At 31.5% G+C, this 15,939-nt stretch overlaps 1 protein-coding gene across 2 annotated transcripts; it reads right to left on the bottom strand.

The window, feature by feature from the left end:
• Positions 1-56: 56 nt before the first annotated feature.
• On the bottom strand, positions 57-15,836 carry LOC117212195 (vacuolar protein sorting-associated protein 13C-like). 2 transcript variants are annotated; one of them, XM_033456759.1, is made up of 51 exons: positions 15,594-15,836; positions 15,389-15,496; positions 15,168-15,294; positions 14,962-15,109; positions 14,687-14,898; positions 14,435-14,609; positions 13,906-14,378; positions 13,605-13,826; positions 13,426-13,538; positions 13,114-13,322; positions 12,561-12,727; positions 12,369-12,486; positions 11,997-12,293; positions 11,748-11,880; positions 11,425-11,655; positions 11,213-11,352; positions 11,048-11,145; positions 10,784-10,983; positions 10,529-10,708; positions 10,098-10,457; positions 9,629-10,012; positions 9,385-9,551; positions 9,049-9,310; positions 8,876-8,942; positions 7,124-7,461; positions 6,903-7,044; positions 6,544-6,836; positions 6,311-6,479; positions 6,046-6,237; positions 5,730-5,971; positions 5,395-5,656; positions 5,177-5,331; positions 4,912-5,114; positions 4,513-4,849; positions 4,192-4,404; positions 3,645-4,121; positions 3,288-3,557; positions 2,869-3,222; positions 2,611-2,790; positions 2,411-2,545; positions 2,191-2,342; positions 1,962-2,130; positions 1,698-1,891; positions 1,424-1,610; positions 1,221-1,349; positions 1,028-1,145; positions 840-963; positions 715-781; positions 483-628; positions 283-409; positions 57-197 (listed from the first exon to the last, which is right to left on the bottom strand). In XM_033456759.1, the coding sequence occupies exons 1-51, from the start codon at positions 15,732-15,734 to the stop codon at positions 57-59; spliced, it is 10,248 nt and encodes a 3,415-aa protein (XP_033312650.1). In that variant the 5' UTR covers positions 15,735-15,836. The 2 variants fall into 2 exon arrangements, 1 of the variants encoding a protein (XP_033312650.1); XR_004488419.1 differs by lacking the exons at positions 57-197; positions 283-409; positions 483-628; positions 715-781 and having other exon boundaries at positions 1,028-1,164; positions 15,594-15,734.
• Between the last annotated feature and the right edge of the window lie 103 nt (positions 15,837-15,939).

The following is a 15,939-nucleotide window of genomic DNA, read 5'->3' as shown; positions in this document are numbered from 1 at the left end:
TGTGCCTGACTATCTTAAATATATAATTATCTTTTTTTTTATAGCTTGGATTCCAATTATACAACTTGCTTTGAACATATACTGTTCTCCATGTTCAAGATCATCGCTATATTTATTTTCTGGCACAGCCACTCCAGAATGTCTGTTGCTTCGCTCTCCAGGTACCAATCTATCATGGGTGACAAAGTACCTTCATTCTGCAGGTAAGATAAATTCATTACATTTATATCCTTAAATAGGAATAAGCGATCAACTTATACATTGTGTATAGTAAACAAGTACCTTGTTTACATGCAAGATAAGTTTATTGTTAACTACTGTTGGAGGTGATAGTAATTGATGAGTCTCTAAAGTCCATTTTACATTTAGGGATCCCCAGGTACAACCTTTTTCAATAAAATATAATCGCCTATAAACAAAATACAAATTGAAAAGAAAAGTTAACGATTTATGAGTAAAAAAATTAACTTTCATATACATACTGCAATGAAACAAGAGCTATATGTTTTCCATCGTTTGATAAGATAGTATGTGCCCAATATGTGTCTGTTTCAATACCTGGATTCTTATTAATTACACTTAGAAGATGCATTCCTTTTGCCTTATGCATCGAAAATATTTCAACTCCCTAATAAAAGGTGAAAGAAAAAGGGTTGAATTTATTTTAATCGAATTTCTATTCATAAATAATATTTTAATAAATTTATACATTACCTTGTAAGGATTGATATAGCGCGGTAAACGTATACGAGATATGAACTTATGACCTATTTCTTGTGCCCTGAAATGCATAGTTCAAATGTAAATTCAACTTATGTACAACACTTTATCAACACTACCTTTTTATAATATCCGCTATTACTTTTGAATAAGCTTTTAAAGAGGAACTTTCAGTATTAAAAAATATCGACGTTTTCTTCCCCAAAGTTTTGAAGAAATATTTCAATTCTTCTTGATGAATACCTGCAAATGTAATTATGCAGTTAAAGTTCTTATAAATTAATAAGATAAAATGCTTTTTACTCACTGCTAATAAAGGCAGTTACTAAGCTGCAGGTTTCTAGTTCAATTTCTGTAGCAAACGAAGTACGAATTGAAAGATTCAAGGGAGGAACATCTTTATTTTGAATACACGGTTCCTTCATCTAAAATAAAAAGTGGTATCTATTGTTTACCTTAATATCAAGCAATTAATATTTCTTCAGTTGTATTTAACATACCTTAACTATACGAGGTTCAATGTTAAAATTAAAGACTGATATTTGCGTGGTGTCAGGGGTAGCATAACCCAATTGACACGCCACTTCGTAACTTAATTTTTCTGCTATTTCGTCTCCACATAAAATCAACTGAAAGATTCGACATGTATAATACTTAGCATAAAAAAATTGCTTCCTTCAGAACATTTTCAATTCATACTTACTGTATTAGATTCATAAAAATTGTCTCCTGGTGATCTAAAGTTGTAGCCACATTGATTTCCTAAGACTGTAGTGGAACGAATCAAAACATGAAATTGTTGCATAGTTTGAGCCACGTAAGATCGTGATAGATCAAACAGAATTTCTTTAGTGTTAATTGCGATAAAGTTTCTTTCATAATATGGAAGTCTAAAATCCAAAGAAAGATATATATACAAAATTAACAGAATATGAGTATGTTATATATTGCTTTTTAATATTTAAATATTTTCGTACCGAAATTCAGCGTGTTTTTCAGACCCTCCCTTCTCAGAATATTCAAAAATAAATCGAACAATATTCTTATAATCTGCTATATCACTAATGTTATAAATGTTAGGTCTTTCTGTATCAGCCAACAATATTAAGCGTATTAAGATTGGAGAAATATACATATGTTCTATCACATTATTCCTTTTAACAGTTGTCTTCTGCAATTTATGTGTTATTATAAATTGTAGTTATGTTAATATATTAATGATGAGAAGTATATATATTTACATTGTTAGCTTTATTGCAAGGCAAGATATGAATGGTGGAAACATCCTTTCTTAGTTTTGCTGCAATAGAATACTTAGTTTCTGGTTTTTTTGGAATTAAATCGATCAGAGAAAGAAGAAAGCCCTCTTGTAAATTCAGATCAAATTCTCTAACTATGACACAAATATTCCTACAAAATACATTTGATTATATGCATACAATTGATACAGTATTAGCAAGAATTACGTACTTGTAAACGTTGTAATTTAGTTTCCTTTGTTTCAAACATGTAAATTCTATACAGTGCTTCAATTTATGATTGCCTGCATATTTAATGATACTCTTTTGCAAATTTGAGTACAAAATCACTGGGAACGTAGTATTACGAATTTGATTATCCACCTGAAATAGCCAATTCAATAATATAACTAAATAATATTAATTGAAGATGATATTATGATAGTACATACCTGTATCCTATGAATATAGCCTTGTAAATAAGTGAGTGACATAGACTTCCTGCAATGCAACCAAATTCCTGGAGAATAGGTCCTTCTTAATTTTCCGAAGAACGGTTTGGTCATGTGCATTTTTACAAGATCAACCTGAAAGTTCATTATTTATACTTGAAATGTTACATTTAAATTGATAGTTTGTAGAATGTACTTACATCAATGAAATTTTCTAGCTGTGCTTTTTTACAAGAATTTACATACTTGCTCTCTATCCAAGCACTCAGTTCTAAAGATAAACTCTTCCATCTCTTGTCAAAATAAAGTTCCCAATGAGCTGCAGAATCTGTTATGTTAGCATACACTAGTTCTTTTAGATTCTCATTAGATTTTGTTATCTATAATCATGTTAAATTGATTATCTAATAAGAAATATCTTTTCTGCCATTTTAATTCATTAATATGTATATACTCACAATACTGATTCCAATACCAGCAAAAGAAAGAAATACCTCCTTTTTACTAGGTTCAGGATCGACTATACTCTTCGCTTTTAAGAAAACTGTTTCCTGTTGAGTAAATAACAAGATTCTTTGATTTCCTTCCATGTAACTGACCCAATAAACTACCGTTTTATTTTCCTGTGCATTTTTCAACATTGGTGACTTTATATCATTGTCGCAATCATTGCTTTCGTTATTAAAACTTCCAGATTTGCTTTCCAACCAAGTTAATTTATTGTTTTGAGATTTAATTGAAGAAGTAGAGGATACTCTGCTGTTAGAGTTGTCAACGATTACAAGTGGTACAATTTCTTGTCCATATCCATCCTAAAAATGAAAGAATCATCACATATTGTATTACATTTTGTAACAAGATATAAATTATATTTTACCCTTTCAAATCTTGCGTTGTATCCAGTTCTTTTATTATTGTACACATTCCAAATGAGTTCTCTGGACTTGGTGGGATCGTCCCATGTATATAATAAACTTTGGAATGGATTTATCAGAACTACTTGACCCAAATTACACTGACTAATTTTTAAAAATAAATCATCGCAAAAGTTGTCTATCCTTAAAGGTATATCACCCGCCATGTATTTTTGGAATGTAACATGATATGGAGAATTAATACCACCTTTGATTTCTACACTAACTGCTGACTATACATAAACGAGTATATCACTTATAGTAATTGAAATCTTTCTATATATATAATTTCGTATATAATTATGTATTCAAATACTCACTCCATTATCCATTCTTAATACAGTTTTCCCCACATGTGTAATACCAAAGTGTTGTGATACCAATTGACTGTTTCTCCACTTTATTCTCATCTTCATTGATTCCGTAACCGGCCAAAATGGTAAACTTTGTCCAGAAAGAAGATCATTCCACAAATCTGCTTGATCATTTTCCTCCATAAATCTAATGGTTCTTTTCATCTTGTTAGTAATATAGAAACATGGAAGAAACGTGATAATCTTCGTGAAGTTAGGGGAAAGACGAGAACTTTCAATCTCTGTTAGAATTCTGTACTTTCTTCCTCTTTCTATATCTTTGCACACAATCAAAGACATGGAAGTAATTCCTTCCAATCCAAAAGGCAAAGACCATTCAGATTGATGAGCTCTCAATCTGACTGTAGTCTTTCTATTATTCTTCTGAGAGAACACCATCAGTTCTTCTTCTGGTATCTCGTTAATTATATGGGAGTAGCATTCCTGAGAGTATTAAATTATTACATATAAAGTACGTATATATTATAGTTGCGCTTTGAAACAAATTAATTACCTGAATGTATAAAGGTAGTCCGGATTTATTTATCATCCAATATTGAGATTGAATAACAATATGCCAACTTGTAATTTTACACAATTCTATACATAATAAAAATGGTTTTGCCGATTCTAGCTCGCTATCAGCATTCATAACAACAAATTTCTTCCCCAAGTTCGTGTTCAGTTTTGTTGTTCCAGTCCAATATGCACCCAAATAATTTTGAACCTTTGATGGCAGAAAAAATTACAAACAACTTAGATCAATTGAACGCTTTGTTATATTAATATACGATATATATTATTATATAATACGATATTTATATAATATACATACCTTAAAAGTAAATTGGACATCAATATTACAACTCAACGAGTGCATGTTTATTCTTTCCCCTGGTTCAATTTTTACTTCGTAATTAATAGCAGGTATATAAACATCTATAACGAATGGTAGTTGATTGTTGAAAATAAAAGGAGGATAAATGTTTATCAAATAATTCGGTACGTGACAACTTGATTTCGCGATTACTGGAATTTCATTACAAGAAACTTTGACGTAAAATACAGAATTACTTTCATCGTCCTTCATTTTGCAACATATATCCTTAATCACATTTATTGTTGCACTTAGCTCTTTCCAGTAAATTCCTTCCTCGCTTACCTGATATTTTCTGAAACAAGATTTATCTTGTAATGTCAAGTAACGCCCTTGCTGCATTTATTTTCTACTTACTCTAAATAAGCAGGCAGTATATATATAGGAAAATGATAGGCTATGTATAAAGGAATGCTATAAGTGGAATCAGGTTCGATGATTGTCATCCTGATATTGTCATCAAAAGGATTTGTAGGTTTACCGATACATGTGAGTCCCAATTTATCCAACAATGACTTCTTGTAATAAAGACCCAATGCGTACGAAGTCTCATTGCGAAACTAAAATGAAAATACTCCTAAAATAAAATCATAATGAAACAAGAAAAAATTATATACTTTACCAATAAAGGTGATCGTACAGTAATTGTACGATATAAGTAATTATTAATAGTAGCTTCTATGATCAGGTGATAGCGCACATCGTGTCTGATAGGTCGGAGTGGAATTAAATTACACCCCTGCCTTTTAGGACAGTATACCAGTACATCCTCAAATCCTATGATTGTGATAAAAAAAGATAAAGATACTTCATTGATAATATATTTGCATTTAAGAATACCTTTAAAAATGATTCGTAAAACTTCTCCAGTAATTGTTTTGTATATACTGATTGAAGAATCTTTCTCAAATATTTCCTGCATTGGCATTGAATGATTCTGTAAATTTGTGTCAGGATCAGCAAAATCCATTTCATTGTCAACTAATTGCGGACTTGTAAGTCCAGAATGAGGCTCCGCTTCTGGACTGCTAGGAATACTTGCAGATGGACTAATATCATGGTAATCTTGACTGACAATAATTCGAGTTGCGTTTTCGTTATTCTATGATGAAAGAAGTAGTCGTAAAAATCATCTTCTTTAAAAATAATGTATTAATTGAGATAAATGTACTGACTTCGTCTGGAACAAGAAGCTCTATTCGGCTCTCATGACCAATATCGTTTTGAAGATTTAATTTTTTCATACTAGTAGGTACAATCGGTATTCCACTAGTGGCTTGTTTAAATGCGTTCATGATAATATCTACCACGATAATTAAATTTGGCGTAATTACTACATTGAGCTTTTCTTCCGTTGATACGATAATGTATACCGCTGTATCGTTTGATTTTATTGATTCGCGGCCGAGCGGTCCAACTGGTGATTAAAAACCTATTATAATAACAAATTTATGATGATTAATTGTAATAATTGTTATAATGAATCCTTACAAGAATCCGCATTGCACTCCGGTGTCAATTCTAATCCTTCATCTTCGTTTGTGCTGGTGTCATCACTATCACTGTCCTCATCCCCACTACTGTTACTATTGAACAAATAATTAGAAGTTCTAGTTAACTTTTTCTGTCCTTCTTCATCATCTGTATCAGAGTCTTCTTCATATGTCGAATACATTTCTGTCTCTATAATGCAAACATATTTAATAATGTATTTATTAATCTTAATTATGTGAATAAAGAATTTAGTTTTAAGTACCACTTGATTTTGCTACATTTAAATGGTCTGGAGTTATAAAAACCATATCTGTAACATCCTGATCAATATTTCTAAAACTCTTTTTCTTGACTTTTGAAGCATCCTGTTTTATATGTTGGTATGAATCGGTTGAATTTGAATTTATCATGAATGCTTCACCATGACGCATCTATACACATAGTAAAGAATATAAAACATAAAAATTTATTACACTCATGTGTTACAAAAGTTACCTTTATTGTAAATTCCCATGGTTTGTAATTCATATCATCTTCTGAGCACAAATCAATCAGAGGTTCCCAATTTTTGTAATCCATATTATAACAGAATGCATGAATTTTTACATTCGATTCTAGATTAAAATCATTGAACCAATCATTAATAGAAATTGTAATTGTACTCTCCATTTTTATAACAGAAAATCGTTCCATTGCATATTCTATCTCTAGTAGTAAACATAGTATTAATGGTTTCACATTAAAAGTTACCACTCGATCGTTACATTCATAGATTAGATGTGAATCATCTGTAAAATACAATCTATAAGAACTATTTTAATCCTACAGAAATTTGTTTGTACAATAAAACTTACCATCATGCAATTTTTTATATGGTACGTTCGAAATTTTCTTTGGTGTCCACAAATTAGTGTGCATGTTAAAATCTTGATTTGCGAATCTGTCTTCTAGTTTCACATTGATACTATCTATAAAGCTTGTAGCTTCATTCAATATCTAAATGTGTATATACAATTTTATAGTTATTAAACTTTATGAGAATAAAAAATATTATAATCTATATTATAATACTTGCATTGATAAATGTATGTATAATTTCTGCAGAGACGTGAACATCAATTTTATTCACTGCGACAATATAATTGACATTGAATTCAGGTGCTTCTTCTTTTCTACAAATTTCAATATCACAGGGACATAATAACCAGAAGGGAATATGATGCGAGTAATTCCCTTGTTTCTTTGATTTGGCACGTACGTCAGTTAATGTATAAACGATCGATGATGAGCAGCTATGTCTACTACTCTCGATCGACATTTCTGCTTGTAATAAAATCATATGTGCATTGTTTGCTTTCAAATCTCCGAAAAGCAAAATCTCAGGCTTGTGTATCCTTACAGATACTGTAGCATCTAAATTATATAAAATATTAATGTTTAAATAATTGTAAATAAACTATTTGCTCTTTCACTCTATAATTATTATATTAGGTTAAGTAAAAAGTTCTGAGCGTTTTTCGCTAGATGTCTTTAGTGAGCCATATCTCACGATGTGCACATCGCATCGAGTCATAGTATACACCGATTTCAAGGTGATATTACGCATCAAAAAGGTTCTTTGTCAGTTTTGTGTTCGGTGAAGCCAGTTGTGTGTTACAGCGTTCGAAAATGGAGATAAAAAAAGAGAAAATTCGATACATTCTTCAGTACCACTACGACCAAGGTGAAAAGGCGGAGCAGGCGGCCAAAAAAATTTGTGCTGTTTATGGACCCAGTACAGTATCGAATGCAACAGCAAAGCGGTGGTTCCAACGATTCCGTTCTGGTAATATGGACGTCGAAGATGAGGCACGCTCTGGTAGGCCAATCGTCGAAAATGTGGATAAAATCATGGAAATCGTCGAGTCGGACCGGCATGTGAGCACTTATTCCATTGCCCAGGAACTGAAGATTAGCCAGAAAACCGTTTGGAACCATTTGCATAAGGCTGGTCTCAAGAAGAAGCTCGACGTATGGGTGCCACATGAATTGACGCAAAAGAACCTTTTGGACCGAATTGATGCCTGCGATTCTTTGTTGAGACGTAACGAAATCGACCCATTTTTGAAGCGGATGGTGACTGGCGATGTAAAATGGGTCACATACGAGAACAACAGCCGAAAAAGATCGTGGTCCAATCGCGGTGGGCCGGCCCAAACGATCGCCAAGCGTGGATTAACGGCCAAGAAGGTTTTATTGTGTGTTTGGTGGGATTGGAAGGGAATCATCCATTATGAGCTGCTCCCATCGGGGCAAACACTTAATTCGGACCTCTATTGTCAACAACTGACCAGACTGAAGCAGGCGATCGACCAGAAGCGGCCAGAATTGGCCAATAGGAAAGGTGTTGTGTTCCATCAAGACAACGCCAGGCCGCACACATCTTTAACGACGCGTCAGAAGCTCCGAGAGCTTGGCTGGGAGGTTCTATCGCATCCGCCGTACAGTCCAGACCTGGCACCAAGCGATTATCACCTTTTTAAGTTTTTGCAAAATTTTCTTGATGGTACAAAACTGGCCTCAAGAGAGGCTTGTGAAAATGAGCTGGTCAAGTTTTTTACCAATAGGGACGAGGACTTCTTCAACCGCGGAATTATGAAATTGCCTTCAAAATGGACAAAAGTAATCGAACAAAACGGCGCATATTTAATCTAAATCGAATAATCTTGACTATGTTAATTTCATCGTCGAAATAAAGCGAAAAAGCGCTCAGAACTTTTTACTTCACCTAATATAAATTGAAAAATACTAATAAAAACATTCAACTTTAATAAATATGTGTAAATACCTGGTTCTTCTGTAAAATATTGAGCGTATTTTAATTTATTTTTTTCTGTAGTAGTAACATCTCTGTTCTTGATTTGATACAAATATGTATTGCAAGTATTATTAAATTAGTTATCTACTTATATATAAAGTAACTTATATATAATAGCTTAAAGAAAATGTTCAATTACTTACTGTCGTAGAACTATTATTTTCGTATCCATGATTAATAATTCCTTCATCAACTTGATCACCCGGGAAAGAATCCATAATATACCGAGTCAGATGCATCACGAATGGTACCGATAAGTTTATTCTTACTTCCTGAATAAGTGCATCGTAACATTTTTCTCCAGCTGGCGTACGAGTATACGTAACATCAACAATAGGAGACATTGAAATGGATATACAAGATTCAGGTTGCATTCCTATTTGTCTTGCTGGCGATTGAATTATCCTTCAATCCAAAGTGAAGATGTTATTTAACTACGTTAAAAATATACCAAATAGAAAGAGTATAAATATACGAACTTTCTGATAGTCTGAGAATCTTTTCGAGTATCTTGCAAAAGACAACTTTGAAGAGATAATTTCATCTTTAAACTTCTATCACTGTAAAACGCATATGTATTAATTATCTCTCCGAACATTAGTCTACATAAGCCGTGATTCAAATCACGAACGGGTGAACTTAATACCTGAAATAAATTTAAAATAGATATAGATCATATGTGGTAGAATAGACAAATTAAAATAAAATTAAGTGATAAATTACCTCCTCTGAATCTAAAAACAAATTTAACTGCAACCCTTCTAGGCTTAATTTGGTATTAATTTCACATATAGAATTTTCATTATGTGTGAGAAAATCTTCCAATTTCTTTACCATTGCTTCTTCATTACTAAATTTTTTTAATTGGCTCATCATTGCAGATTGCGTTTCGTTATAGTATGTATCTTTGAATAAAATAATTTTGGATATGTTGTCTTTCCACACTAATATACTAGACTTTAAATCTCTTTGGCTCAAATTAATATATGCAAAATCCATAGAACCTTGTATATTAAATAACCCATATGTTTGAAATTCCATTGCACTGCGATATTCTGTTTTTCTTTTAATATCAAAACGAATATGTACCGGTTCGACAATTGGTTCCTATGAATTCATCATTTGATTAAATCACTTTATTTAAATATTATTTAGTTCTTAAAAAGCTACTTTTTCAAACATTAAATCTTACTTGGATTTCTAGATCACGACTGAGTGTCATAATTGCCCTGGACACAGTCATATTATTTAATTTTACTAGAATATTATCAATTATTACTTGGTTTGAGTCACTGCTGGGTATTTTAACACTTAGAGTAGAGTGATCACTCTTCTTAAAGAAATTTTCAACTGATAGTGCACCTGTATTTAATACCAACAGACTTGGAACTTCTTTACGCTGTGGCAACAAAAATATGGGACCTTGAATATCAATAAATATATGCAATTTCGTTGCACTTTTTTTGAATTCTCCAATCCCATTCATGAGTTTCTTAACTAAGTATTTCTTAAATTGCAAGAAATACGTAGAAGTAAATGGCGCTAAAAAATACTGTAAGAATGAACAAAACTTTATCATTACTGTTATGATATAATAATGGTATATAAATATGAAATGTATACCTTCAAATCATACAGAATTTTGCAAATAAGTACACAATTCATTCTTCCAATGGAAAGCTTAAATGTTCCATCCGACATTACATCATCTTGCTTTGTATCGATGTCCGAACATGTGTATAATCTTGGCATATGTCTCACGTATTTTAAATCAAAAACCTTATCCTCCTCTGTAGTTAAAATCTTATAAAGAAATATTTAAAATTAAGAATACGCGAAATTATATGTAATAATATGTCTCATAAATTTGATGTTTACTTTAGAATAAAGTGTATCCTCGCTCAAATCTTCAATCGATAGATGTCTAAGATGTACACGCAATACCATTCTTTCATTAGCATTGTAAATGCAATCGTTTTCCAGTCCCAAGACCTGTATTTCTATTAAATCTAAATCCTTATCGCAAAATCTTACCACTAAAGCGCTTAGTCGAGCAGAATAATTCAATTTGATAGCACCTAAAAAAAGATAAAATGTTAAGATTATAGACGATGAATTTATAATAATTTTATTATTCTTTACCAGGTGGGATAGGTGGATCGTCTTCTTTCGTTTTCCAATGTGCAATTTTGTAGCATATACTCTCCGCGAAGTCGAGAAGATTATTGTTTTCAAAAATGCTAAAAAACATCTATTATTCAGATTTTTTCTTATTAAATATTTAATAATAAAGATATTAATACATACTTAGCCAAATTATACCAGTATTCTCGTATTTTCAATACTGCAGGTCTGTGGAGATTTATATTGATGTTCAATATATTTACGACAAGAGATCGTTCAATACTTTTGAAGTGGGATTTGAAATCAGGACAGTTCGATTTGACCTACAAAATATATTAGTAGGAAAATATGAAGTAAACAAAAAAGACTTAATTTCATCACACAAATTACAGTACCTTACGATACGATATAATAAAAACTTCGTGTGGCTCTTCAGTAGATATTAATTCTAAATATGATCCAGTTACTCCAGCATTTGTTTTATCTACTAAAAGAATAGATCCTACACCAAATTGTACAGCAGGTCCATACTCCATTATCGCGGTTTCGCAATACAACCCATGCAATCTTAAATTCAAGTAAGGTTCTTCTCTTCCATAATGAATAATTCCCAAATGAACTGACAGCTAAACATTTGAAAATATCATTGAATATATTACAAAATTGATATTTTAAAAGATACATAAAGTCTAGTGAGAAAGATCAATATATATAGAACCTCTCCAATAGCAAATCTCAACAAGAAATTTATGTGATTATATGGAGATACGTTGTCATCGAATCCAGACAGACTTATTGTCTTTGATAGTAATTCCAAGTCTTCTTCACTGACCTCAGAAGACACAACACTTCTGTGATGTGAAAAAAAGAAATTTTATATATAGTTTGTTTGTAATAAAATAATTGCATTTTATCAAAATATTGAAGAATACATTTTGTACATTAATATTTAATCTTACTTCGTTACCTATCGAGTTTTTGAACATGATTCGTCAAAAGTTCCTTAGACACATGCGTGATTTTATTTTGTATCATTTCAATCGATGACAGACATACGCTACGTTGCACATTTTTAAGGTCTTTCATCGATATGAAAATTTTATTCAAGTTTTCTTTACAAGCATATTGTTTCATCTTGCCCCTGTACTTCTCTACATTCTGTTGATACGCCAATAGTAATAAATTCAAGAAATGAGCAATCAGTCGTATTTTATTTTCTGATAAATTAAATTTTATACTCGAAATGGACACATTGATTTTAATTCTAAAAAATAATAATATAAATAATATATAAATACAATAAATCTGATCTAATATGCCCAAAAAGATTAGGAGGTACCTTGGTAACTGATGGTATTCTGGTTTTATACTACATGAAATAGTTGTAGTTGCTTGTATCTTTGGTAAAAAATGATACTCAGAATCCTTCTTTTTTCTAGCTGACCTCCAATCATCTCCTATAATAAAATAAAGAGTATTTGAGATAAATGTATTAAGATTTGGAAAAATGAATTTTAAAAAAAGCTAGTACCTGAATGACAAAATAGTATTTGTGCTCCAGAAAATTCAATATGTATTCTGTCGTAAAGTAATTCTTCCAATTCCATAAGTGTCGCATCTTCAAGTTGCAAGTTTATAGACTGTAGTTCATTAGACAAACTCATATTACCAAAATCCATGACAAGGATATGTCCGCCTCTAAAATTCCTTTGTGTTACTTCCAGACCCAAACAAGCTTAACCGTTTGAGTCCCAAGCAGCGCGATCATGCTGTTTAGATTTTGTGTCGAAAAGTCCCAGTACATTTGAACGTTATGGACGACTGACGGTATTTTGTATTTTATTGTTATCCTCTCAATAATTTTTATTGAACAAAACTTGTAAATTAATAGTACGCATATATAATGATATAGATGTATTTCATAAAGTAACAAATATGACGAGCACTATTACACCGCTTGGTTCTCTTCGCAATCGATTAAAACAAGCGCTATCGCGCTGTTCAGGATTTCTTGACCCTGTTTTTTCAATGACCACTGGGACTCAAACGGTTAAGAATTTATTAATGTTTCACATTATACGCACTTCTGTATCGATCCTTGTTCAGGAAATATGATGTATGGTCCTTTAATGTCTACTTTGAAATTAATCCGAAGCGTTTGAGAAACAATATTATCTACCAAAACCAGATAATTTCTTTTTATATATTCGTACAATTTATACGCCCACAAAATTGTCGTTTGCATATCCGAATTATTAAGTTTGAAAAATTGAATAATTTCTATCATGGCATGCTAAAATTTAATAAGGTATCATTTTTTTATGATGCTGATGAATTAATATTGGATGGATGAATTAACATTCCTAAATACATTTATCTTATAAAAATATTATTACATGATAATAAGTCACTTCTATAGCTTCCAGCTTTATAGAAATGTCGAAAGTTGGATCCACGTTTTCCCCATTCTTTTCAAAATCTACTGCCAAAAAGTTAGTTGATACATTCCCTGTAAAAATGAGTAATGATAAAATTAGTGGTAAATTCTAATTCCTAATAAAGTAAATTCTGATACCTGTCAAAATATTGTCGACCGTGATTAATGGCACTAGGTCACCTTCTGCAGAAACGCCTTCGATTACAAAACTCTCAGCTCGGGCAGACACTTTGAAAGCAGACATCAGAGGACGTATTTCAACACTGGTTAAGAGCTGAGTTATAGTTACAACAAGAATTTCTCTATTATAGCTTAAAAGACTCAAACAGCAGTTTGCTAAAGTAAAATTGAATTTATAATCTGAAACAGAATATAAAAAGTTGTCTTTATCATATATGCATTTATTTTGATTGTGAATTTGAGACAAATTCTATTGTACCTATTGGTTGGGGTAGTTTTTCCAGTTTTATCTTCCTTCCTGAATCATTAGTAATATGATGCAATGATGGTTTAATTTGTTGTCCTTGTGTATCATTATTTTGTACTTCTTTAATCAATGTTGTGTTTTCTAGTACATTTTGTAATGAAATACTGGTATTCATACTTTGATGTTTCTCTTCAATCGTTTTATTTTTCAATTCCTGCTTAGCATGCTCTCTAGCTATTACCATGTTTAAAATAGTCAGACAATCTTCATATTTTTGTAAATCCAGTTTTAGTTCTGTATCATTTGGTCGCAACAAGTTCTGCAAGCATGCTTCTTTATACTTTCTGTAGTTTTTCCTGTGTTCACTAACCCTTGACCATGTATAGGGTCTTATATTGTAATCTAAAATGGAATTGTAAGCATACTTCCACCAAGCTGTTGGATTTTCCTTTACATTATCGTTTGGACGATATTTTATATATGGTCTGAAATAACATAACAATGAATAAAGTCAACAAAAAAATGCAATCAATATACGTACTTATTGATTATCGCACGTGACAACGAATTATAAAGATGACAAAAAGTAATATATTGCGCTTTGGAAACTTGCATTGCCACATCATGAAGGACAATATCAACCAACATGCGAGATGTTTGTGTCTCATTACCTTTATGTATAATTACTTTTATCTTTGCAGTGAATGGTTTTAGTACTACAACATAACATTGTTAGTTTCCTTACTTATATTTAAACACAAAGTTACGTTTATAAATAAAACTGTAAACTTACAAAATTGGAACTCTTTGTTCTTCATACCAAAGGTTTGTAAAGCTCTGTGCATTGTACTTTTCCATGCTAGAAGACTGAACATATTCCAATCGCATTGTGTGCTTGTAAGAGCAGATTCTGTGTCATAATCCATATATATGCTTAAGGATTCTGCCCTTATTAATTGGTAAATTGTACTCAAATTACTAGCACAAACACCAGGTTTCCATTTACTACAATTTGACATGAATACATATAGATACTGAGGAAATAATAACAGGAAATTAAATATTTACCTATTTGTAGTCATAACTGATATACTTTGAATACAGACACCACAAGCACATAGAGATCCATTTAGCTTTTCTTCATATCTAATATGTACATTATTTATACTAATTTGGAAATTTTTTGTCACAGATGCCAGCAAATTATCAAATAATTCTAAAATTAATTGTAGAAGAAATTAGTGCACACACTTTATCATACATATATGAATTACCTGTTTTGAACGCTTCATCTTCCTTTAAATCTTCTAATATTTTCTTTTTTTCTGCCCTTATCAACTTCTTTTGTACTTCTGCATCATATGGACCATAAGCAGCAGGCACAGCCACTATATAAATATCCTTTAAGCAGAGTTAACATATTGTATCTGAATGCTTTTTGATATTAACTAAAACATACCCCAAATAAAGAAGAATTTGTTACTAATTTGTTTACCTCGATACAAAGAATAATTGGCTGAGAAAATAATCCAGACCATGGTATCTTTAAAACAATCCTTCCTATTAGACCAATTTCCACTTTAATAGGCAGACCAAATTGATACTACAAACCAAAAGATATTAATTACCTTCATATATTTTATTATTTTATTATTTATTATTTTATATTTTAGTATTTTATAAGAGAAAAATTTGCTTACCAGAGCTTCAGGTTTTAATTTAAGATCGGTAAGGCAAGTATCGCCAGAAAAGATACCAACGTTGAACTGTTCGGTATCTAAATCCTCGATATACTTCCCCAAAAGCCGATTCAAGAACGCCGCTATGGCACCTTCGAACATTGTTCCGCATTTAACTAAGTCTATTATGTTGTTTACTTATTTGCATTTGGTGCTACACGGTTTTATATCATGGATTCATCTCATAACCTTAAGAAATTCGCAAAATAAATTCCGTCATGCGCGAAACTTGAGGATTTTATTGATCCCGTTTCCTTACGATTCGGGATCCAAGGCTAGCACCAGATGAAACCTTCATGCGCAGCTC

Source organism: Bombus bifarius, unplaced genomic scaffold, assembly GCF_011952205.1.
Source record: "Bombus bifarius isolate JDL3187 unplaced genomic scaffold, Bbif_JDL3187 scf7180000007970, whole genome shotgun sequence".
Taxonomy (NCBI): Eukaryota; Metazoa; Arthropoda; class Insecta; order Hymenoptera; family Apidae; genus Bombus; species Bombus bifarius.
This window is presented reverse-complemented; position numbering and strand designations above follow the sequence as displayed.

Coding starts and splice junctions, on each gene's coding strand:
- LOC117212195 (XM_033456759.1), bottom strand. CDS start 15,734: ATGTTCGAAGGTGCCATAGCGGCGTTCTTGAATCGGCTTTTGGGGAAG. Junction 15,110..15,167: donor AGATGAAGCGTTCAAAACAG/GTAATTCATATA, acceptor AATTAATTTTAG/AATTATTTGATAATTTGCTG. Junction 11,146..11,212: donor TACTGGTATAATTTGGCTAA/GTATGTATTAAT, acceptor GATGTTTTTTAG/CATTTTTGAAAACAATAATC.